A 25,036-nucleotide genomic window follows, 5' to 3' on the forward strand; every position below is an offset into this window, starting at 1 on the left:
AGCACGCGTGGTGGTTCAGACTTGCTCCAGTTCCTCTGTGTTCTGCTGGAAGCCAGGCTGATCACCACAGGGTGTGAGCAAGCAGCGCTGCAAAATCCAGCAATTTGGCTCAAATTGAAAGAAATGCATAATTTTGGATCCAGCCCTGGTGCCTCAGCCAAGATGGAAGCCATTCCACCCTCCACTGCTGAGTTCTCAAAAAAACAGAAGATGGCAAGGCCGCCAAGGAAGGCAGATTTATAATCATGAGGCAGGGTGGGAGGGAAAAAGAGATTCTCGGCGCAGAAATACTCACTTCTGCAACAGCAAATCTCTCTAATGTGGTGGTTCAGATTCTGCAGAACATCCAAACAACTGGCCTCTGACAGCTTCCTACTAGGCATTTCTTCCAAACTCTAATTCTGGGTACAGACTATGCTGATACTAATTAAGTAATTTAAACTGGGACTTGCATCTTTTTTTGTGCAATTCTACTTCTGAAGCACTGCGCTACCTAGGAGTGTTTTGCAACTGCCAAGACATGAAAGTGTGTTTGTTATTAACACATCACTATATAATTAGGGGACTTAGCAGGGGGCTGGGTATTCACATGTTCTTTTTCCTCTGTTGCTGACAGTGCTAGATGAAAGTCTCCAGGTATCCCGTTAGGTGACAAGTGAAAATGAGTTCTGCAGCCAAATCTAAGCAATTTGGCACAATTTAGCAGAGAGATGGCATTTTCTGCTCAAAAAGGGCTCAGAATTGGAACAGCATGAGGTGTTACAGATCAAGATTGAGATGCGCTGGCCAAGCTGAGTGGGTGTTTTACAGAGCAGAGCAGCAGTGGGTGCTGAAGTCCAGGATTGAGATACGTTGGCAGAGCTCAGATGGGGAATGTTGCCCAGTTTCTGAGAACAACACAGAGTCTGTATTTTAATTAGAGTTACTCTGCTCATCTGCATGGCTCAGCACAAACTTTCATCTTCTGAATTTTCCAGGCCTTTATTTGGATCCATCCAAAAAGCCTACCTTCCACTTTTTCCTACCCCTCCTCCAGTGAAGACATGCCAGTAGCGACCACTCACACCCATGTATTCTGCTGTTGGCTCTCATTAAATGTCACAGGGCAAGCAGCAGAATTGTACACACTCATTTCATGTATATGGACTGATATATGGTTCCCACTGTAAAGAGTTTCCAGTTCAGATTAAACGAGGCCCGTAATCAAAGACTGAAGGATGGTGAGATTTCAGGGAGAAGTCTGATAGCAGAGAAGGCATGATGACACGTAAATGAGTGAGCTGGACACACAAAACCTGAGTAACTGACTTCATGAAGCTTGGGGAACACAGAGAGAAGCAGTAAAAAGATGGGAATGTTGGATAGGACAGGAGGTAACAGGATTGCAAGCATCTGCAATGCAAATCCTGCCCCAAGTACTGCCTAATGTTTATTAGCTACAGCTAAAGATTCGATCCCAGGCATTACAGATACGCATGACCGATCCCAGCAACAATACAGGAATTCATAGTTTGAAAAAAAACTCCTCCCCTTTCCGCACTGTGCACAGGCCTACAGTTTAAGCTGGCCAAAGTAGGTCATAGGGAATGAGTTGATTTGAATATGTAAATTCAACTTAACAAGGACTAAAGACAATTGCTTCAAGCTTGGGAGTTCAAACTAAGAAAAAGAGGTCTTCATAGCTCCTTTGGGAACTGGAAGCTTTGGCTTTCACTCCTCCCTGCTATTTCCTCCCCTTGCCCATCTTCATCCCCTTTCCCCTTGCCTCCTGCCTAATAAGCATCTGGCAAACCCCCCATTTCTCAAGACAGAGCCTGTGGTCAGAAAAGCAAATGCAGTAAGGTCATTAAAAAGCTCACGCATAAAGGTTTGTCGGCTCTGAGTGGCTGCTGAGAGCGTGTGCCATGTGTGCAACTCTCTATAGCTAATTTTCAAACGAGCAAGAAAACACATCTTTTGTCTGCCTCCTGCAGACAAACCTTTTTTCCCCCCTTTTTCTTTTTTTTTTGCTAAAGGGAACAAGTTCCGCTTCCAATAACTGAAGAATGATTAAAACCACTGTCCCTCTACCACCCCCACCCGCAGTCACAAGCAGCTCATACCATGAAGTAGTGTCACAAAAAGGATTTCTTACACAAAGGACTCCATGTATCCAGGGAGAAGAAACACAGGAAAATTGTTGACATTAAGTTTTGATTTAACTCTTTCCATTCTAAAATCCACTAACTCTCACCTTTCTCTTCCTACGCTTTACTAAAAGTATTCCAGTGAAAACTCTTTAAATCAGTGTGTCATATCTTTGAAATGACACACAGCACTAACCAGAAGTAATCAGCTTGCTATTTCCATAATTAAATAGAAATTTAATTAATATCTTTTACTCAGCCCAAGTCAACGTCTACAAATCCAACAGCCCCGTGCCCCTCTCCGTTACCTCTAACTAAAATTGATGGAGTGCTGGGTGGCTCATGGGAAGCTGAACTTCAGTTCTTAGTTTCACCTCTAGTTTGACTGTCTGAGGCAAATCTAGATCTGCATTGGCTTAAAAGAAATGTTGACCAAGGAAACGCAGTTTAACCAAACAGGTTCTCTGAGCGAACCTCTTTTCTTTTTCTAAACCTTTTCTTTTTGTTGGCAGGAATGAAGACCATAAAACAAATCTTCCAGTTAAATCTGCAGTCTAATTCAAGTCCACCAACAAAACTGTTCATGGAGATTGAACACCAGCAGTTTATGGCAACCAAGTAGCAGTGGTTCCTCCTGAGCAGCTTTGATTTTATTGATGTGGAAACTGTAGCTATTACAGGACTAACAAATACAACTTTAGTCTTCAGGGCAACACCACAGAACACCACATTAGCTTCAGATGAAAAACTAATCACCCCAAAATGGAACCATGGCTTGATTCCCCAAAGTATTGCTGCTTTAGATAGGTTATCTGCTTGCAGCCTAACCCGCTGCTGACACAGTACCAATAACGGGGTCCCCAAGCTGTGGCAATGCTATGGGTTGTGGCTGCCTTATGGGCACGTCTAATTATGATGTTCTGTGACAAGGCTATAAATACACACGCTCCCACAGGTGAAGACCTGATTGTAGCGAGCAGCGAGAGGTTCTGGCAGGTATTTGGTTTGTTCTCACACAGCGTAGCATTGCCTCCTTGAACTGGAGGGCTGTTTATAACTGTGAGAGCCTCACAGGCCGATACCCCTGGGAGTTCAAGAGTATGGAAGCAAGCGAGATTTCATAATCACATATAGATCAAACACTAGCGGGAAAAGTGCCGAAGGGAAAAAGAGTAAATTTGTTCAAATGAAAAAGCCTACTGACAAAACCCAAAGACCACCTGAGCAAAGGAAAAAGGGGATTATATATTAACAGCCCAACTCTGGTGGGCTGATCACAGGTCTGAGAGAGGATGAAGATAATCACTCTTTTGCAGGGCACTTAAGCAGGTAGTTATTTGAGGAGAAATAACTGTTTGAAGGATTTCCTGAAGAATAGGGAAGGTGACTAGGCATCTAGTTTGTCTTCAGGATTCTGGTTTTAAAAATCATTGCATTATCATAACGCTTTAAGCTCGTAAAACCAGTCAGTGTCCTTGAACATCACCTGCACGTGCCACGTGAGGAGGCTTTTTCTCACTCTCTCCTTCCCTATCAATTCCATCCCCCATTGTCTGCCTGTCCTGCTCACCTCTGCTCCCTCAGTCTTTGCTTGCTCTGAGGAGCAACCCCACAGGAGCAGGAAAAAACAAAAAAAAAAAATGAGGAAGTCCTTTCTGGTAAGGACTAGAAAGAAAGGGAACTTGAGGGGCAGCCAAATGACCCCTGAGGGCCAGTCATGAACTCATGAGAACGGCTTCTGTAGATGCCCAGTTGACTGAATACCGATGCTTGCATTCTAAAAAGAAAAAAAAAAAAAACAAACCACAACAAAACAAACAAAAAGCCTTCTGCTATCCCATCTCCTTTACTGTTTGTTTTGTCAAAGGAGATGACAATCACTCACAACACAGAACTGAGTAAGAAAATTATCAGCTGCCTCAGCCAACGCACTGCGCCGCACAGTTGTCAAACTCTTGCAAATTTTGTCGTCTTAGAGCTAATGTTTCTATTTCTAAAGAAGCCCAGAAAAACTCCCTTTCATTAAAAAGGGAAACCTCCCTTTTGACTTGCTACACCACCTCTCTGATGGGTTGAAACAAAGGACGCTCTCTCCCACTGCTCCCTGCACAGGCTGCCTCGGGGGGAGCGTGAGCAGAGATCTGATGGAAGTTAACTCACCCTGGAGAAGGCATGAAAGACACCGAGACCAGAACCTGTGCTACAGAGGGAGAAAGAATATACTCTAGGGAAGTGATTTGCTTCAGGTCAGTGATTGGTTTGCTGGACACAAGCTGTTTAAACAGAGGCTCTGGCGTGAGGCAGAGCAGAGGAGGTAGAGGACAGGGCAGACGGAGTAGAAATACAACACGCAGACCCACAAGGGCGCTGGGCAGCAAGGAGCAGAGTAAAAGGGGCACCGTGAGGAAGAAGCCAAGGGAGGGGAGGATGAAGCAGTACAACGTACAGAGGAGCGTGCAGGCGCGATGTCCACAGAAGGGCTTCAGCTGAGTGCTAGTAGCGCGGTTACCAGCCTGCAGAAATTACGCAGCCTGCCGCAGCACCAGGGCACCGCTCGCTGCAGGCTCCCCGCCCCCGGCTCCCGGGGCCGCGCCAGACCCGGGCTATTCCCCGGAGGCCCTGTGGCGCGGCGATGCCGGTGATGGACCCGCTCCCTCCCCCATCCTCCCACCCGCCATTTCCCCTCACGAAGCGCCGCCGCGCTGGCGCAACCTCTCCCGCCTTATTCCCGTAGCTGAGTTACGCCGGCGGCGCCGCCGTACCTCCCAGAGATACGTCGGTTGCGCTGGGGGGGAAGCGCCCGCGCTGTTCGCGTAGGGCCCGCCTCGATTCCCGAAGCGGCTTTACGACAGCCGGCTGCCGGCGGGGGCGGGGCGCTACGGAGGCGGCGTAAGGAGGCTCCCCCCCTCCGCTTGCCGCTCGCCTCCCTCCGCGGCCGCCCCGCGATGTGGCAGAGGTCGGTGTGCGTGGGCCTGCTGGCCCTGGCGCTGGGCTACCTCTGCCTCCTGGGCCCCGAGCTGCCCCCCTCGGCGCTGCGGCACCTCCCCGCCTCGCTGCTGGGGGGGCTGCGCCGCGCCCGCGCCCGCTCCCGCTCCCTCGAGGGCCGCATGGTGGCGGCCTGGCAGGCGGCCATCGTCCGCCCGGCCCGCGGATGGGCGCGCGTCGCCGTCGGGTAGGTGCCGGCAGCGCGCGGCGGGGCGGGAAAAGAGCGCCCCTGGTGGCGGGGCGGGGCGGGCGCCCCTTCCTCAGGGCCGGGCTGCGTCTCTCTCTTTATATATCTCTATATATGTGTATGTACGCGTGTATGTGTATATCTGGGTCTGCGCTCTCCCGCCTGCCACCATCGGTTGCTCTGAGTTGCTCCCGCCAGTTGCTGGGCAGGCTGGGGGTGCCCGACAGGGACCCAGGAGGTGACCCTCGCCCTCAGCTCATGGCGGAGCGCGAGGCGGCGCTGCGCTGCGACACCTCACACCAACACGGCCGGCGAGCTCCCGCCAGTTCGTTAAACCTCCCTGTTCGTTAAACCTCCCTGTTCGTTAAGCCTCCCTGTTCGTTTTCCAGGCCTGTAGTTTCCCAGGTGAGGGCACTTCCTCGACAGAGCCACCGGCGAACGCGCGCGCTTGCCCGCTGCGTTGCTCAGTCAGAGGTGCACCTCGGCTGAGGGGATTAATGGTCCAGAAAACTCACGTATTGGTGATGGAAGCGTGCTGCATGGTTCAGGCCCTGTTGGTAAGCCTGTCTCTGGAGACCTTCTCCCTGGCTGGCTTGCCTGGAAAACAAATTTATATACGGAGTCTGAGGGATGTGGAGCTGCTGGCCCATCCTGAGGAAGGATCAACTGGGGAGCACAGTCCTCCAATAAATAGGTACGAAAGACACAAGTTTATAAAGTGGAGAAGTGAGCAGAGCCCTCACAATAGGGGAGAACTAACCGAGTCAAGGCAGAGATGCAGAGGAGAGAGATGAAGGAGGAAGGGAGAGGAGAAAGCAATAGATATTGAAGACACTTGTGTGTGCACAGGGAAATCCAACACCCTTTCTCTCTTTAAACCGGAAAGAGGGCAAAGGGAAAGTTCAAGAATATCACACTGATCTTAAATGCTGGTTTTAAGTCTGACCATTAATCTTGCCGTTTATATATAGAGCTTGACTCACTTTCTTTTAAATATAAGGACAGGACAGGATAACTTGACTGACTAGAGGATTAAGCCTTCAAGTGTTGGAAGAAGTTATTCTGCCTCAATGGCTGTGTCGCTGATACAGTGTTCGTTGGAGTCAGTCTTGCTCTTGCCTTGCAGTTGATGCAGACTTTCTCCAGTGAATATATGACACAATCGGTTTTCCAGTGCCTCATTTAGTCTTCTCTCTTGCCATGCCTTTGCTGGAAAAGAGCCATGTATCTTCAGTTTGTTCCTTGCTTTCTTCTTTGCTTTAAAGTGACTGAATATATATATATATATATATATTAAAAAAATATATACACACACCAAACTCAAAGTTCAACAGTAAATGCAGTTCATTAATAGCATATCCCTGCTGTTAAGGGAGTTTATTAAAAGCATGAGGTATGTTAGCAGAGGAATGGCAGGGAGGGAGAAGACAGTTGGAAGATGATTAGAGGTGTCTCACTTGAAAGAACTGTGACTTGGTTTATGTCCCCTTGCATCTTTAATGGTTCATTAAAATAGAAAATTGCTGATCTTTTGCCACAGTGAGTTTGGGGCTAAAATGCTGCTTGAGCTTATTGTTTACCTGGTTTTCTTGCCTCTGCTGTGCAAGAAGATTTTTCTTTCCTTGGTAAATGAGAGGATGCACAATACGGAGGATCTCTGAGTGGTTTACCTCTTGTATTGAAAAGCCTCAGGCTTGTTAATGTCATTTATTTTGTATGATGCTGCCTTCATGTGTTGTGGCCCAAATCATGCGTGAAAGGTCACCGATAAGGAGGAATACTAAGTGGCTTTGTGTTTCATGCTGACGTGTAAGCGGGAATTGGCATTTGGAGTATCATGTAGTGTGGGCAGACACGGAGTAAGTTAGAGATCCTGGAAAAGTTTTCTAGATCTTCTGGATCCTGTCAGGAAAGCTTGGGGCTGAGGAACAGAAATTGCACTTGACAGCAGTTCCAGGGGATGCTTTCGTAATTTCTGGTATCATTTCAGTAAATATTTGGTATATATTGCTATCTCTCCAAGACCAAGGAGTAGAAACAAGGGCGAGTGTTCTTAAACTTTCTTTCTGGGGACCTAGTTCCAGCCCAGAAATCTTCCTGTTCTCTTATCTAAATTAGACTGTGTTTAAATTGATGTAATGGATAAGAAATGGAGATTGGAAGACTTGAAATGCAGGTTAGACTTTACATAAAGTCTAGATCTGCAGAAATGGTTCTTATCTCTTCCTAACTATTGCAGGATTTTTCTCCTGCTTCCGCTGTTTGAGAGAAGGTGGCATGCTATTTCTGGGAATTTGGGATGGTCCTTCTGAAACTGTAGTTGACAAATATTTCTATTGGCAGATTGCTCTCTTGACTTCTTATAAACAGAACCAGCCTATGTGTGGGGTGTTTGTGTTGGTGTTTTTGGTTCTTGTTAGGAGTAGCTGAAACTTAAGAGGCTGATCTAGTAGACTTAAATACTTTCAGTTTTCTATTTAACAGTTTTGAATTGCCATGTACATTTTAAACCTGAAATATATATATTTTTGAAAAGCTACTTTAATAATTAAAGTGCTGGTCTTACTGTGCCTATTCTTTTTTGGAGCAAGCCTGAGGCAGCAGATGAAGTACAACATGTACTGCAACATATCAACACCTTTGGACCACACAGCTTATTACCCTTTCTTGTTTTAATTCAGCAGAATGTTAGAAATCCCTGTCTCCTCTGCAGTGCTAGAGCGCAATAACACCATGTCAAAAGGAGAGCGCTTTAGTAGAGAATTTCAGGAAGTTCATATGCCTTTGTGGGTTTTTTTCATTTGGTTGGTTGTTTTCCCCCCTTCGCGCGAGGGCTGCGAACAACAACCATGACTGGCTGGGATGTGATCTCACTGTATTGTCTCGCCAGTGCCCTAAGGTACGTGCCCTTTTCCCAGTATGCATTTTCCTTCTCTCTTCCAGTGTCAACGCCTGCGTAGACGTGGTTCTGTCCGGTGTGAAGTTGTTAGAGGCGCTCGGTCTTGAACCTGGGGACGGAAAAAATCACGCGGTCTTGAACTCCGGGCAGGACCTGAAAGAAGCCTTCGCTCACTTCATGGGAAAAGGGGCAGCTGCCGAGCGCTTCTTCAGCGACGCCGAATCTTTCCATCACATTGCACGGACAGCCTCCGAGTACCCTGGTGCACAGGTTTGTCTTCCACATGAAGAAAAGTGTTCAGAAACCTGTTTCTTATTTTCTGCGTCGTTGGTGACTTCCATTCTCTGTCTAGTGAGAGTGCAAATCGTTTAGGAGAGAAACTTAAGGTATAGCTTGGGCGTGTTGATGACTTTCCATGGAACTCTGCACCTGATGCAAGTGGTAGGGTTTTAACTGGTCTGTCCCCTGCTTACTTTCTCAAAACAGAAATGTCAAAGATGCCTCTAAGAATACTGTTACATGGGAGCTAGATGGGGCTGACGCTGTAAAAGAGGCTCTAACATCTTGTAATGAGGAGGGAAGTGAGGACATAGATCCAGGCTTTAGGAGTTGTAAACACTCCAGTCAGCTTCAGCTACTTAACACAGGATTTAAATTCTCTCTAGGAGTAAGAAAAAGAAATAGATATTTTTTCTGAAGCCTTCCTTTCCAAAACCAAAGTTTTAGTGCTTTAATTTATACTGGGTCTTCCAAATCTAGCCGGATACCTTGCTTGGCAGTTAGCTCATTTCTAGAAACTGTTCAATGCTACCTTCTGTGCAATTTGCTGGCTGCTGCTGAAAAGGAAAGAGGAAGAGCTCTAAATGCCCTTTATTGGTCAAGACTCCTGTGTTGACTTGTTTCTCACCACATTTTCTAGGTTGGCTTTCTGGAATCACCCGATTATTAGCTGTATCCTTCTGTAGCTTGTTTTTTGTCACCTCCAAGTGCCTGTGATCCTCATGACTATCTGTATTCTTTGGTTTCAGAGCTCACATCAGAGTTTTCTTACTTGAAAGTTTGACCTTTCTTACCTGAAGAAACTTTAATGGTTCTGCTCACATCGTGTGGGCACAAGTAGCAGGTTTATCCTTGACTTCAAGGTGGAGGAAGTATCGTTGCAGTTTTTATATGATTGTTTGTTAGCCATGCTAAAAAAACACAAGTTACCAACTGCCACAGAGAAGTGGCACAGAAGTAGGGGCTGTTTACGTTACGACTGAATTGATTTTTACAGGGCTGTTACCTGAAGGCGAATGTTTAGATTTTAAAAAGTCAGAGAACACTCAACTTGTTGAGATCTCACAGCAAATTGTAAAACTGTTTTGCCTTCAGCCTCAAGAAGCTTTATTAACTGCTGTAATGCTAGATCCTCTTCTAACATGCTAAAATCTCTAGCCTGTACTGAAGACTAAGCATGTATAAAGCTATCGAAGCAAGGGAATGCCCACACCTGCCTCTATTCGTTTTACAGCTTTACGTAGGAGGAAATGCTGCTCTCATTGGCCAGAAGCTTGCAACAAATCCAGACCTGAAGGTATGCGTTCCAAAAATTTCATGCTGATTTTTTAAAATGGAATGATTGTTCTTTAAAATCAATTTTCTCGGTGATGCTTAAATGCACTGAAATGGTGGCAAAGGACGTGGCGGGGAAACCTGGATTGTTTCTTCTTGTTTCCTAGATCCTCCTTTGTGGCCCAGTTGGTCCTAAACTCCATGAACTACTTGATGACAATGTGGTTGTGCCACCTGAATCCATGCAGGAAAGAGATGAATTCCATCTTATCCTGGAGTACCAAGCAGGTACCTTGCCAAAGGCTGAATGTTAGATGGGAAGCCTGAGCATCACTAAGATGCTCCTGGCTGTAAAGTTGTTGGGTTTTGAATTGGTTAATTCAGAGGAACTGTGTAAATTACCGCTGGGCTAATCTGGTAATTCCATGTGCTTCAGAGAGCTGTGGTAGGTGAACAGACAACTAAAAGTCTTTTGAAGCTTTTTCCCTTTGTAATACTGTAGATACTGACTCACGCTGCTGTCTTGCCATCCCTTTGGTTCTATATTCTTGGATGCTGTAACCTATAGAAACCAAGTGGACTTTTCATTTTGTTGTGATGCATAGGCTAAGCAGACCTGATGGGTGTAATGCTGAAGGTGTATGAATGTTAAAATAGTCAAGTAATGTTCTCTGAAAACAGAAAGGTACCATTTAACCACGTGCAGATGAAATTCAGGGTAACCCTGTTGTAATGGCTAAAACAAATCTGCATGTATTTTCTTGCTGTTCTCAACCTGAATCATTTCCCTGGTCCTGTCTCGAAATACAGCTTCAGAAAGAGTTACATTGGTGTGACAGAAAAGGGAGCATTTGGCAAGGAGGGAAGGCAAGAACCACCTTAATTAAACTTTTTCAGCAGCAAATCTAAGGTGGAGAAGCACCTCAAGCATCCACTGTGATGGACTCCTAGCTGAAACAAGGTTACTATAACTGACAAGCACTGTAGCACAGTAGCCAATGGAAAATGCCCTGATCTTTTAAGTGACTCTTAGTCTTTTTGCTCCTGGAAGCATCCCAATTAAATGATACATTAGTATATGGTGTCTCCTTTCTTCAGCATCTTTGTTCTCAGGTGAGAACTGCCTTCCTGACACAACTCTGGGGATCTTTGTCCTAGACAGACCTCGTGAGACTTTTCGTAAGAGAAGGCAGCACTGACAGATGTTGATGCTGGTTTAGTGGTCATATTCTCCGTAGCATAACCAGTATACAGTCTGGGAGGGCAAAGTGAAGAAGTGTGCAGGCTGGGTCTAAGGTGGAGATTCTGCCTATAGTAGCCTCAGAAATTCTTGTGGCTCAAGAGCTTTCTGCTCAAGCTGCCCTTTGTGACCTGTGTTTATATATTCCCTTACATTTCTTTCTGTCCAGTTAGGATAACTGGCACAGGGAACTGCCTGCTGCCTGAACAAAGATGTGTGTACAGATGGGGAGAGCTGGCAGAGGGCTGGCAGTTGGACTGTGGCTTGTGTAATTTGTATCCTCTAGGCTCGCTGTCGCTACCCTGTTTTCTCATGGCTCACTGTCTTGGAGATGGAGCCCATTTAATTTGTGATTTTACCCAGGAATGAAACAGTCTACACACACAGCACTGATGCAGCTCTAGTCTGCAGACCATTTGTGGGCACAGTGCAGTCAGGAACAGTAAGAGCCGTGAGAGTTTTCAGGGTGCATCTTCATGATGCAGCTTGAGTCGAGCTAACAGCTGGTGGTTGCCAGAAGGGGAAGGTCTCCCCTCTCTCTGCATATCCTGCACACTCTGAATGTTTGGCTTGAGCTGGCTGTGACGCTCACCTAATTGCATGCTAAACTAATACAAGTGATTAAAACATCACAGAGCTTGCAAAACCAAACAAGTATTGAATTTTCCTTCTGATCAGACAAGCATCTAAACGAGGCAGTGAATGAAGAGAATGAATGAGGAAAAGAGGAAGATTTCTCACCTGGCTGGCAGTAGCTGTTAATTGGGCACACTCACACTGTGAAATCGTGCCTTTGGGTGTCCCAAAACAATCTCCAGGTACGTGGTTTGGTTCACTTCTCTTCTGAGTTAACTTGCTTCTATTTGTTTCACCCTAGGTGAAGAGTGGGGACAAGTGAGAGCTCCCAATGCCAACCGCTTCATCTTCTCCCATGACCTGTCAAATGGTGCCTTAAATATGCTGGAAGTGTTTGTGTCCAGCTTGGATGAATTTCAGCCAGATCTTGTGGTACTTTCAGGACTTCACATGATGGAAGGCCAGAGCAAGGAGATGCGACAGAGGCGACTTATGGAGGTAAGATTCTTGAATATCCGTGTCTTCTTCATTTCCATTCCTACAAATGCTTCGTGGCAAAGTCTTGGTTTCCCAGGTTTGAACTAGTAAGTAGGCTTTGTCTTCAGATCTCCCACAAATCTTTTCAGTATTGCATGTGACAAGAAGAATATGAACTGTAGGAATGGCAAAAGTCTAATCCTGTAACAGTGATGTTTTCTAGATTCAGTGCACTGTCTAGGGAAAAAATAGTATGGTCTGCTTGTCTGGCTGAAGTATGTTGACATGGTGACTGGAGCTTCTCTAGTGGCTAAATTACACTTTTTCTATCCCAGACACTTAAGATGATCACAGTTATAATCAAGACTTGCATTCTTTAAGCAGTATCTGTGTTAGATAATCCAAGAGGCAGCTTTCTTATCTGAGCCCAAAGGAGCTACACCCAAGTTTTCTTTTGATTTACAGATCATTGCATTAGCATTTTTTTTTTTAACTTTTTCTAGGATTAGCTGTTCTACAGCTGCTTCAGATTTGTGAGGTTTCTGAATTAGTCCTTCAGAAAAGTGCTGAGTTGGGTGCAGATTAGGGTTAGATACAGTTTTCCTGCTCTGGGACTGTGAAAACTAGAAGTTGGGGTTGTTTGTTTTTTTTTTTTTTTCCTTCCTGTTCCAGCACTTATCAGACATCTCATTTGGAACTGTGTTTAAATCCATACACAATAATATTAAAGGATGTGTATCTCTGAGTCAAAACCCCTTTGTTCTTTCTGTTTCTTAATGAAAATGTGCTTTTTTTTTTTGTCTTCCTGTACCCATGTAGGCTGTAGCCTCCATCTCCGATATCCCTACTGACATTCCCATACACCTGGAGTTGGCCAGTATGACTGATCAAGATTTTATGAGCAACATTATGCATCAGGTAAGGAAAATTAAAGGATGTGCTCTTTTTGTAGGTAAATTGAGAACCTGGTTTTAATGTCTGCTATTGCATTCTGAATGCTTCTAGTTTCGCTACCGAGCTTACCAGAGACTCCTCTGTGCAGAGAAGGAGAACTGTAATGACTTGTGGCTTAGCAGAGGACAGATTTGTTTTCTTTAGCTTGGAGAGAGTATGCCTTTTAGAAAGGTCTCTCTGGGAAGTTTCTTTTTAGGAGGGTATCTTAACAATGCCCTGGGTTGATCATCAGACTGTTTTTGGCAAGGAATAAGGATTTTTTGCAGATCTGAGTTTATTCAGCAACTGTATTCAGTGAATATACCGGGCAACACAGCAGGGTTCTGTTCCCTGATACACAGATTTTTTGCAGTCGCAGGGGGGGTGACCCAGGAGAATACTCACAGCTCCACAGATACAAGTAACTGGCTGGTTTAGATTTAACAGGCTTGCAGGTTTCTAGAAAAAACGGGATTTGAATTTGAGCTGAGCTTATAATTTAAAAAAAAAAAAACCTTGTTTTCTTTGCACAACTGCTTTCCTTCAGATCATCCTGATGGTTCCTTGTTTAGCTTGACACAGCTCTGATCTCCGTGTTATGAGTGTTTCATGTGGATTTGGTGTTTTGTTACTCTTTACTGTCAAAGTGCGTGTCTAGAAAATGAATTGCACAAAACGAGCACGCGCCCTTGGCATGAAATGTTTTCTTGGCCAAGTAATTCTTGCAGACTTGTAGAACGGGGAAGCTTGGGCAGTGGCTTTGCCCTGCACCTCCCCAGGAAACCGGGTGCTCCCTTCTGCTGAGCACGCTGGCGACAGAGCCGGTAACCCCGTATTGTAAAAACAATACCCTGAATGAGGAAGCCCAAAGTCCGATTCTCTCTCTGAAGGAAAAACTGTTGTTTCTGTGTTTCTGTTAGCAGGTCTTTCCCCTGGTGAACTCCATTGGGCTGAACGAGCAGGAGCTGCTGTTCCTCACGCAGTCTGCCTCTGGTCCCCACGCCTCCCTCGCTTCCTGGAGCGGAGTTCCCGACGTGGGTGTCGTCAGCGACATCCTCTTCTGGATCCTGAAGGAGCACGGGAAGACCGCGGAGCGGGCCTCTGACCTCACGCGCGTCCACTTCCACACCCTGGCCTATCATATCCTTGTCACGGTGGACGGGTACTGGGGCAACCAGGCTGCGGCTGTGGCTGCTGGAGCTCGGGCGGCGGGGACTCAGGCCTGCGCGACCGAAACCATCGATACCAGCAAAGTCTTTCTTAAAGCTCCTTTGGAGTTTGTGACCTCCCAGATAGAGGCACCTTCCAAAATCTCTTTAAATCCAGATGAGCCGGTGGTGCACTGGCACAGAGAAGGCATCTCATTCCATTTCACTCCTGTGTTGGTCTGCAAAGATCCTGTCCGGACCGTGGGACTTGGGGATGCGATTTCAGCTGAAGGACTGCTATATTCAGAAGTATATCCTCAATAGAAAACTAAGACCCTCCTTCTTCTCCAATACCGTACGGTGTCTGAGGAACCACGGATCAGGATTTCAGCCAGTGGTGGTATAGGAACACAATCAGGGTGTGGTGTGTTTTCTGGGTATAACTGAAAAAGAGCCAAAGAATAATTCCAGGTATAAACTGTCAGATACATTCCAGTCACTTGGCAGTGACTCGAACGCTTCACGTTTAGGTGCAGACATTTTCATATTCAATGTGAAAGTTGGCTTTGCTTTGTCTTAAGCATGCAGGGAGGGAAACAAATATCAGAATCCCTGTTTGGCGTAGGTTTGCTGTTTGTAGCTCAGAACGGGCCTTGTCCGTTAGTGCTGGGAAGTGTGGCAGCCAGGAGAGCTTCCTGCGTGCGGACCCCAGGGAGAGCGCAGCAGTGCTCGGCCCTCTCTTGCCTCTGATTGATTAAAAATAAAAGGCTCTTGCATTATCTCTTCACAGCACATTGCTACGTGGCAAGAGCAAACCTCCTGCTTGCTTGGTGTGATGATGAAATCTTTTTTACTGATGACGTTACCTCTCAGCCCCAGCGTCCCCAGCAGTGGAAGGAGCCAGAGTCCCAAAATGTGATGCACACTGTACCTCCTCCTTAAATGCACAGAGAAAACCTGACTCGAGGCGGCGTAGATTATTTTGGGTGTCCGTTGTCTCTGTGACTAAAGGTATTCAACTGAGCCCTAGTAGCCTGTGCTTAGTTTGGGGGCAACTAGAAGTGAAGATAATCAGGGTTTATAGTTGGGGAGACAGCTTTATTTTCTTGCCAGGTAAACCACAAAACATTACCTGTGGTTGCTGTACACTAACTACCCAGAGCTCCAGCTGGGGTGGCTCACAGCTGGTGTCCTTCGCTAACAGCGGGTGCTTGTAGCTGGTATTTTACAGAAAAGCTATTGAATGCTGGAGACTAATCTTTCGGGGGGGAGGGGGATGTTGTTCGAGAATGGTTGTGCAATTTTCCTCAGTTCCCTCCCCTCCAGTCAGAAGGGTTAATGTGTTAGGGAAGGTCCCTCTGGAAGCTCAAAAGCTGCAACAGCGTTTTCCAGGTAAGACTGGAGTGAGGAGGGCTTCTTTAGGGTTTGATGCTGGTTTTGGTTTTGTTTTTTTTTTTTTCTTTGACTAGGTCACTGATAGTTTCTTTGCTCTGGACAGCCTTTGAAATTAAAAAAATAGAACCGTGTGTCCTCGTTGAATACTTTGCCTGTATTTTTTCCTCTTCATAGTTCCACACTGTGGATTGCATAGCACCAGCATTTTTTTGTCTCTTTCCAGCATGGTTTTGTCTCTGTCCCCTTCCAGAAAGTTCAAGTGTATTTGCATTGCTATCATACACTTTTTTTCAACATAACTGGATTAAATGCAATCAGCGTGTCCGTGCGAGCCTGCTCTGCACCAGGATTTGTAGGAGGTCGCTTCAGGTCAGTCTTTGCACCTGAAAGGAGGGGAGGAGAGTCCGTGTCGCGTAGGCTGGAGCGATGCGCTGCAGTAACGCCGTCGTACGGCTGCCAGTGATGTTCTCCTGATGGAAAATGCCATCCGGAATGCTCTGGGAGGATAAAAATTGACAGCTGTTGTAACTTGTACTGACTTCACACACAGTGCTGTCTGTCAATGTATATTTAACTTCTGCTTCCCCTCTGAGCAAAGTCGTCTCTGTTGTACCGGGGAAGTGCAGTCAGTGCGATGTTTTCCTGCAGCTTGTCCCAGCCAGATCTTCTGCTGAGTCTCAGCATTTTCTCTCGGTGCAGGATCTTCTTAAGACTGGAAGGATTTCTATCCAGATGATTATTTTTTATCATTATTATTGGTAAATTGTAGCATGAGACTTGGGAGTTCTGGTTTAGTCTTCCTACAGGAAAAATAAATTAAAAATTTCTCCTTTCAGCTGTCTAAAAGGTCTGAGGCCATTAGCAAGGTTATTTTGCAACCTCTGATGGTAGCCTTCTGGCACAGCACCCCTCGGAGCACCAAAGGCCACGCATCCTGCCAGCTGGAGAACTGATCCTTTGCTTACACTAGTCCCCACTTTCCTGACATTGGGCCAAGCTGTGTGGATTCTTGAGTTGGAAACAAAACAAAACTAAATACACACAAGCTGTCACCAGCAACGGTTCTGCTGCTGTATTTCACTTTTCTTCCAAAAACATTTGCAGGGATGTGGAGCTGGTTGGGCTGGCATTGCCGTATGGCCATTTAAAATCACGTCACTGCACTGACAGAACTTGTCCAAGGGCAAGTTATGCCTGCATTTAACAGGAGTGTTGCAGGCCTAAATTATATATTTTTAATTTTTTTTTTTAAACTACTTTGAATAAATAACAGCTGTAAACAAGTATGAAAAAGGGGTTTCTTGCTTGGAATTCATCTGGGCCTAAAGGCTAAACTCTTAATTATTATTATTATTAACGCCTTCCTGTTCTCTCACCAGGCAATATTTCTTCTTTGGCCTGCTGTTGGTGCACTGCGAGTGCCTGGCACCCTGAGTCACTTCTCAAATGTCAGTAGCTGGTGATGGCTGGCCTGCTGCTCTAGCTCTGTATCGGCTTTGGCCGGGCGGATAGAGCTCACCGGGTCACCAAATTCACTTACCAAGGATAATTCCTGACATGCATGACCTGTTAATCAGGTGTGCCACTGGGATCCCTGATAAAGTTTTGAAACAATCTGTATGATAATAAAACCCGGGCTTGAAGGGCGGGACCCAGCGGCCCGTCTTCGCTCGGTGTTTCACACGCCGTGAACACGCTGCGCTTAACTTGCGTCTGCCTGCCCAACTTAATCACAGTCAGGGCTGCTGGGGCTTGAAATCCTCCTCCTGCACGTGTAGGCTGTCTCACACCTCTGCACAGCTACAACAGCGACAACAAAGAAAAAGCTGCTTTGTGTTTAACAGACCTTGCTGAACTACAGAAATGGAAATAGCTAGTGGAGTTTTTTTTTTTTTTAGCCTGTAGAGGGGGGAAAAGGAAAAAAAGAAATTTCTACTGATTGTGGGGTTTGTTGTTTGGTTGGTTTGGGTTTTTTGTAAAATTTGAAAGCCCTTGGTATGTGAGAGATTTTTAAACAGATTTATCTAATGAATTATAAAAATCCAGATCTTTCTTCACCATGAAGCCACAGAAAAGTTATAAAAATACTAAAGCTTCAAAACCAGGCTTGAAATAATCTCAGCTTTCCCCTGATCCTGTCTACCAACTCTGTTTTCATGTGTTACTCATACCTTGAGCCCGGAGTGACGGATGACTCAGACCTCAGCTAGCCTCCTGCTCCCGTACAGGAGGGCTTCCACTGGAAACGTTTATTCCCAGTTTGCTGAAGAGGCAACAGATGAGCTCGTCGCTGTCACAGTAAGCTCGCGGCTCTCTGGACGATAGAACTTGTGCGTGTTGTTATTTCCACTTCTGTGCACCTTGTAGCCACTGCGACCACACTGGTTTGGGGTTTCTGTCTTACCCTTGATCAAAAACGAGCAGTGCTTCCCGTCTCTTCTGTGTCCATTGCTGACCGAAGGCCGAGCGGTGGATGATGTGAGATGTGAAGCACGGGCAGACTCTCAGAGGGTACGTTCCTTCGCGGCTGTGCCCGCGGTGATGCCATGGCTACCTGGCTGTGGAAGAGCCAATCCCAAATCCAACTCTTTCCAGTTTAGAGGCTCTTCACATTTATTTATTTATTTATTTTCCCTCTCCAGGGGAGTTTTGCAGCACTGCTAAGGAATTACCTGATTTTCTTTACTTCTGGGTTTCTTGGCTATCTCCTGTTGTGATGGGTGAGATCCAGTTAAGTTTGCTCTTTTCTCACGGGTCCCTTTTTACAGAACTGGTGCTGAAATGTCTTCCTTTATGCATTGCCTCTAGCAAAGACCTCGCCAGCTGCTTTGACCCATGTTAGATGTTGCTTTAGAGCCCAATTCCACTTCTCAGCTACTGGAATCCAAAGCTTGTACAGCAGCAGAGCGCCAGGTCCATTTCCGAAGCCTAATGGAAAACGGTCAGCAGCGTGTTTGTATTTGCTCTCTCTGCCCGAGTTTATTTTAAGACTAGTTAGCCTAGGGTAGGGGTGGCTTTTTGTAGCCACCTCTGTAGTATACGCCTCCCAACAACGATAACAGAAATAAAAAATAGATTTTTAAGCTGTGAAATCCACTCATGCTACTTGTGGTTGGCTTTTTGTTTGTGGGGTTGGTGTTTTTTTTTTGCCTTTAATTCTGTAACAATGTAAACTGAACGATCAGGACGTGTGCCCCAGGGTGTGACCCTCCCAGCCCTATCCTGAGAAAAAAAGTTAAAATGAATACTGGGACAGTTCTTGCGAGAATGGTACAGCCTAACTCCTTCCAGTTACCCTAAAAGCTGTTTAAACCTCTGTGCTGTTGGGCTCTTTTTTTGGAGCGTGCAGCTTCGGGTGCGAGCAGCCTGCCTGTGTCTGCTGGCTGCCGGGACACGTGCTTGGCGCAATCTGTTCTGCAGCAGTGCTGTCAAGTGCTGTCACACCGTGTTCTGCGCTGCTATTTCTGGTGTAAGGAAACTCATCAAGTCTTTGAGTACATTCGGAACAACAGTAGAAAAATGGAGGAAAGTGCTGTATTTGTATTTCTGTGGCTTTAGTTGGATTGTTCTATGTCCTGCATTAAGTCGGTATTTGAAGGTGAAAGTTTGTTGCAAGCCATATTAATTGTGCTCTTCTCTAGTGCAATTAATGTTTTGGTAAAAGCATACAGTTAAGTTCTAAACCTGTGATGGTACCAAAGGGGTAGTCTCACGTTTAAAAAAAAATTCTCTGTAGACTCCTTGGTTAAAACCAGCTGGAACAGACGCCACAACAAAGACTCTCACATTCAAGCACTAACGAGGTTACTAGAGAGAAATGAGAATATTAAAGGTTGTCTTTGCTCTTTGTTTTTAAAGTTTGAGTGATAAGGGGCGGAGGAAACCTATTTGCAACAAGTTCTTTGTGTAGCTTATCCCTTGGCCTGCTCTCATCACCCCTGTCTGCTTTGGCAATCCTGGGTCTGGATAAACTCTTCAGTAAAACTTGATCTTAGAGCCAGAAATCATCGTTCTCCTCTCTGTTCAGAGATGGCAGATGAAGTTCTCTTCCGTAACAGATGGAACAGTTTCTTGCATAATATCTCAGGTGGATCCTAAGCGCCGACCAGGCTGAAGTCTCAGGGAGTTACTGATCCACATTCTTGTGGGAGGATGTTCTCTCAGCAAAGGAAACAGCGGCAGGTTGGAAATAGCTCGCGTGGCCGTTGCCTTCTGTGCCGGAAGCTCGGGAAGGCGTCTGTTCCAAACGGCCCCGCCGCTTGGAAAGCCGAGCCTGCTAGCAGCCCTTGCTGAGAAGATCTCATAGCAGCTGAAGAATACAAATGCTGGCAGCTAAGGGGGAATGATCTCATTAAAATGTAAGTGGGGGAAACAAACGAAAAAAAAAAAAAAAATACCCTGAAAACCTCCCCTATGGATTTCTCAGGAAAGCCGCTCCTTAGCGCAGCCTGGGTAACGCCAGGTTCTGGCCTCACCTGTATTGTTCATTAAAAAACACTTTTTTTTTTTTGTGCAGTTTGGTCTGAGAGAGTGGTGAAGCCTTCCTTGTAGCAGAACTGTGTTTTCTATTATATAAAACAATCTTGGCAGATGACTCCGTGTTATAATGCATGCTTTTTTTTTTTTTTTGTAGTGCATTTATGTGTGGCGCTTATTATTTTAGTAAACTTTGTTTTTCTTCATTCAGCACCGAGGCTTGTCTGTCTCTGTAGAAGAGGCTTTGCCAACTGAAACCCACCTCCCAAGGGGGAAGTCTGTGTCTTAAGCAAGAACAGGACGTTGAGCAGGACCCGAGGTCCACCTTGCTCAATATTGCCTGTCAGTGACCACAACTGGGCAAACAAGATCGCGTACAGGAGCACAGCGAGAACATGGTAATGCTGCCCGTATCATAAATCAGCATCCAGTTGTCTCAGGGACCTCAAAACCAGATTTGTCTGGGTTGAATACACGTTGCTGGACAGGTAGATCATTACTCCTGGCTGAAACAAGGTCCTGCTGCCCAGGCCTTGCTGTTCGAGTGTCTTCTAGTTGCTCTCCTGTGAGGAAGCCAAGCTGCAGTCTGCCTTGTAAGCTGTATGATTTAACCTTGTTAATGACAGAATTTTTTCTAAGAAGGGGGAGGAAAAGTCCTAAAGCAGATGGTTTCTACTTCCCTAGAAATTAAGCTCATTATTCTTTTCCATCTTAAAATTTCCATTATGGAGGGGGAAAGAGAAGATTAGAATTATGGCTGATGCCAGAAACAGGTTTTGGAACATAAGGTGTGATTTCCAAAATCCCTAAATGACTTAGTACCGTCCTGCTGAAAAATCCCCTGCTTAATTCCAGTTGAAAGAACAGTCCGGCCTCATTCCCATCATCAGATAACATAAAAAAAGCTCTCCATAAACATCCTGTGAGTTTACTGTAGGCAAGTGCCATCACTGCAGGGGGAGGAGAGGGGACAGGACCAGGAATTGCTGTTCTCTTCATTATTCAACTGTAATTACCTATTTAAAACCCCTTCCTTAGATGGGAAGCTCCCTTCTGCTCTGTTCAAATCCAGAAAGGAACAAGGCGCTACTGCTCCTTTTCACAGAAGGAGAATTTGTTAATCATCTGCATAAGCTTTTCACCAAATAGATATTTATTTTAAATACCTTCACAGTACTGCCAAATGTAGGACACCCTATGTATGAACAGTTATTAGTGTATATATATAACATAACGTTATTATGTGTAACATTTACCCTATACAAGCATCCTCACAGCCAAGAAGGTAACGGGTCGCACCAGCGGGCCTGGGTGAGAGAAGAGGGATCTTTGTGCCCGTGGTGGGCTGTAAGTTGGGAACAGCGGTGGGCCGAGGGCTGCTCCCCATCTCCTGGGAACAGCAAACGCGGCGGGGAATGCCGCAGTCTTTTTTTTTTTTTTTTTTTTTTTTACAGCAAGTGGAAGGCGGGGGAAAGCGGCTAGGAAAATCGAAACGAAGGGTCGTAAGCAGATGGAGGGAAAACCTTCCTGTAGGAGCGATGCTGGTGCCCGCGTACCCGTAACCACGCCGTTGTGGTCACTGGTCCTGGCGCTTCCAGGGCTTGAGAGCCTTTGTGAGAAGACTGAAAGATTACAGCCATCGACTGCTGTTGGACAAAAACGGCCTTGAACTAAAGTTTTGGGGGTGAGGTAAAGAGTTCCCATCCCCTGCCTACCCTTGATCTGCAATCTTAACTTCTTCTTCACAGGTGCTCTCTTATGCTGCAGTAACTTTCCGTGTAAAAAGTTTAACATGAATAAAAATCACTGCCCTGTACCTGATTTACACTGCTGCTTGTCTGGTTTGTTTAAATTTACCAGTGCTCCACTAAAGATCCTCTGTTTTCTTCAACTCCTACCACGAGGGAAACCTTACAGGAGTGCTACCCTGAAGCTGTACCGATACAAAACCCAGCAGCAGGGGACAGCTGGAAAACAAAAAGCCACGTTTGAGATGAGCAAGCAGTTTTGGCAATCAAAAGCGAGAAGAAAGTGAAGAGTTCTTATACTCTTTCAGTGTTCTCCCGGGAGCAGGACAGCACTTGAGTTCCTGGATGTGCTCTAAAGATGCATTAATGTCCTTTTGGCTAACAGCAGCTAACCACAAAGCACAACTGAAGGACGTTCATGAATCCAGAGCCTCGGTCGTGCTGCTTTTACTTTTGTTGTGACAGAGAAGGTTCCATTACTAACCTTCCTCCCTCGGACTTGTTCATTACAGAGTGATACCCTGCAACACCGCAGGACTAAAAGCAGGAAATACATTTTCAAAAGCTGGGTGGCTTAACCAGCAAACAGAGTGAACCCTGAAGCCAGTTTAGTTGGGGAAGCCCTACACCTCCCCTTTGGAAAACTCACATCGAAAGTCCCGCGGCAATGTTAGCTTGCTGTACTTCTCGGGACACAAGAGGGGAGGAGGGAAAAAAAACTACACTTAACCCCCTTACTTGTTCTTTCTGTAAAGTATGAGAGTCCCACCTTCAGTTCTCAAAAGCCGTTTGCTTGAGGACCTGTATCAAGCTCTGGATAAACCCCAGAGGCAACAAACTGATGGTGGCAGAGAAAAGGAAGGCTAAAGTTTTGCTGTTCAAGGATAGAAATATTTTCAAAGCAGCTCTAGGATCACATGGGGCACTGAAATTCCTTGTTCTGCTCACCAACGGGCTGCTTTGCCACCTTGCAGCCAGCCTGATTTCTCCTAAAATGCAACTGAAAGGAGGACGGAACTAAATTATTCAGTGTATGGCTGCTGTCATACGAAAACAATTTATATTTAGCATTGAAGCTGACCATATCATTGCTTGCTTTTTTTTTCCCTGCCAACTAATCTTTCCCTCCATGCTGGGCAATACAAATTCACAAGGCAGAACTCCAGTCACGTGAGCAGAGCTTTCCTGAGGTTCATTTACCCCGTTTCTCAGCAAACAATGAGGAATTTGGCAGAATTCTTTGCTGCTGTAGCTAGCCTGCTTCCAGAACAGCCAGCCCCTGAGCACTTGGCTGACTGGGGGCCAGCTTTGCAACCTTCTCAGCTACCACCTGGGAGCTTACGCTTAAAAATAGGTTGGATTTGAGATACAGGGAGCGATCCCGGGATCGGAAGGTGAACACTCTGGAGGAAGCCGGCTGGGTTGGGCAGCCGCCACGGGTGCGTGCCGACGGAGCAGCTCGCCTTAGCCAGGCGGCTCCGCCAAACGCCCCGGGCTGCCAGAGCTAAGGACAGCATGGGCTTCCAAGTGCCTCTCGTGCCCTGCTAGTCCTGAGCCCGGCTTACTGCCCCGGGGAGAGGCGCAACCTTCACCCCCCGCCTCTCCGAGCGCCGTCCCGCTGACCTTACTGCAGCCTGCGTAGGGCTTCCTCAGCCGCCTGCAGGCTCGGCCACGTGGAAGGGTTTGACCCTCTTTGGGGTCCGGGACTCTAAGTCACCGCTGCTGGCTTTTCTAAACGTGCCTCAGCATCCCTCTGGAGGATTTACGCCCAAACCCCGAGGGCTGCCAACCCTGGGAGCAGGGGGAATCTCCATCCTCCAGTCTCCGGCCGTGAGCTGTGACCGCGCCAACAGCAGCTACGCAGAAACCTCTCCTGATCGATCGCTGCAACGACTCCTTGGGACGAGGAAGGGACCGCGTGCGAAAATCGTTAAGAGGAAACGGCTGCATTTAGACTAACTGACGGTGGGGTGAAGCCACCGGGGGTCAGGGGAGGGGGCAGGTCCCTTTCCCCACAAGCCAGCAGGCAGCTCTGGAGAGGCTCCTGCGCCCGCCCGTCCTGACCAGAGTCCGTCCTAGTCCGCTGCCTGCCGGCTCTTGCGCTTTTCTTTCCTCTGTTCCTCAGGCCCTGCTGGTGCCGAGCTCTCCTCAGGGCTCACGTCCGAGCCCGGTTCTGGTTCCAGAGGCAGCGAGGGAGGCTTTGCAAGTGGAGCTGATGCCCCGGCACCTGGGGAGAGAACACAGTTACAGTGACCATAGGAGTACGCGTGGTTTTGTCTATTCTTTTTGCCCTTCCAGGCTGCGTGGGGATGCAGAACAATCACAGCTGTTAACCACTCTCAGATTTCTTCTGTCTAGCATTTGCTTAGCGATAGCACTCAACTCTTTGGTGAGTTCCCCAGCCAGAGAGCTTACAGTACCCAACGTTCTGCTGAAGGGAAGCTGAGGTACAGTATCTCATTCGTCTGGGCTGCTGTGAGAAGTCAGTACAAACTTCGGAATTAGCTCATGCTTTGGAAGGGAAAACAGTTCCACTGAAGCTGGTTTATACTCCGGCTGGAACCAAAACTACAGTATTGTTTTAATTCCACAGTTCTAGCAAACTCCATGAGAGCTTCCAGGCAGTTAAAGTAGCTACTTAGAGAATAAAAATCAAAACAGGACAATTCCATGCAGAGTTGTTTCCACACTTAGATTTAGGCTGACATGTGCTGTTATGAACCAGCTCCCTTCTCTGACACGGATAATGAAGTCCTTCAGGTAAACCCTGAACTCCTGTTGTTTAATTTTTCAGGTTTTCTGGCTAAGTCTTCCCTGCATGGAAAGTTTATTCCATGTGTGAGAAATGGAACAGGTCCTTAGGGGTAACCAAAGGAAGAGGCCTGAATCGCACAACCTCTCTCCTGGTTCAGTCCACAGGCAGCAAGACCAAGAGTGTCAGAAAATCCCGGCGATGAGCAGTACCTCTAGCACATTCCTGCTCAGGGGTGAGAGGAGGTCAGGCTACCAAGGGTGGCTCAGGAGATGCTCCTGCCCAGCCCCAGCAGGAAGCAGCACGTACAGCTATTGGCGTAAGCTTTCTGAGGCTGAAGCTGCCTCCTGAGCAACCTTCAGTCCAGTGGCCCGCACTAAAAGGTAATCCAGCAGCGTTTGCAAGGGAGGGACCTGGCTGGATGGCTTCAAAGCAATCTGGCTGCAGTTATTTTTGTAACAGAAATGATAAAGTGCTTCAGAAAACTGTCCATCATTTGCCTTCTCTCAAGCAGCCTGTCTGTGCGCGTCAGCTCCTGGG

The 25,036-nt window shown here is 46.6% G+C and overlaps 2 protein-coding genes across 10 annotated transcripts in view; one reads left to right on the forward strand and one right to left on the reverse strand.

The window, feature by feature from the left end:
- The first annotated feature begins 4,990 nt into the window (after nucleotides 1-4,990).
- Nucleotides 4,991-21,483, forward strand: ADPGK (ADP dependent glucokinase). Of its 7 annotated transcripts, XR_006166549.1 has the most exons (9): nucleotides 4,991-5,298; nucleotides 8,242-8,467; nucleotides 9,711-9,773; nucleotides 9,919-10,039; nucleotides 11,869-12,065; nucleotides 12,864-12,962; nucleotides 13,898-18,031; nucleotides 18,163-18,240; nucleotides 18,329-21,483. XR_006166549.1 is itself a non-coding variant. In XM_042803714.1 (7 exons), the coding sequence occupies exons 1-7, from the start codon at nucleotides 5,072-5,074 to the stop codon at nucleotides 14,447-14,449; spliced, it is 1,485 nt and encodes a 494-aa protein (XP_042659648.1). In that variant the 5' UTR covers nucleotides 4,991-5,071; the 3' UTR covers nucleotides 14,450-21,483. The 7 variants fall into 7 exon arrangements, 2 of the variants coding, with proteins under 2 accessions (XP_042659648.1, XP_042659649.1); XR_006166548.1 differs by having other exon boundaries at nucleotides 13,898-20,394; nucleotides 21,451-21,483; XR_006166546.1 differs by having other exon boundaries at nucleotides 13,898-19,878; nucleotides 20,208-21,483.
- BBS4 (Bardet-Biedl syndrome 4) overlaps nucleotides 21,127-25,036 on the reverse strand; it is a 43,612-nt gene continuing 39,702 nt past the window's right edge. For all 3 annotated transcript variants that reach the window (XM_042803711.1, XM_042803712.1, XM_042803713.1), the window contains one exon: nucleotides 21,127-23,971. In XM_042803711.1, the coding sequence (XP_042659645.1) occupies nucleotides 23,820-23,971 (152 nt within the window). In that variant the 3' untranslated portion in view covers nucleotides 21,127-23,819. The remainder of the gene's footprint in view (nucleotides 23,972-25,036) is intronic.

This window comes from Tyto alba, unplaced genomic scaffold (genome assembly GCF_018691265.1).
Source record: "Tyto alba isolate M040663 unplaced genomic scaffold, T.alba_DEE_v4.0 Super-Scaffold_41, whole genome shotgun sequence".
Taxonomy (NCBI): domain Eukaryota; kingdom Metazoa; phylum Chordata; class Aves; order Strigiformes; family Tytonidae; genus Tyto; species Tyto alba.

Excerpts from the sequence above, each read along its gene's own strand:
- ADPGK (XM_042803714.1), top strand. The coding sequence starts at position 5,072 with ATGTGGCAGAGGTCGGTGTGCGTGGGCCTGCTGGCCCTGGCGCTGGGC. Across the intron at positions 5,299-8,241 it reads TGGGCGCGCGTCGCCGTCGG|TGTCAACGCCTGCGTAGACG; the intron begins GTAGGTGCCGGC and ends TCTCTCTTCCAG. Across the intron at positions 12,066-12,863 it reads GACAGAGGCGACTTATGGAG|GCTGTAGCCTCCATCTCCGA; the intron begins GTAAGATTCTTG and ends GTACCCATGTAG.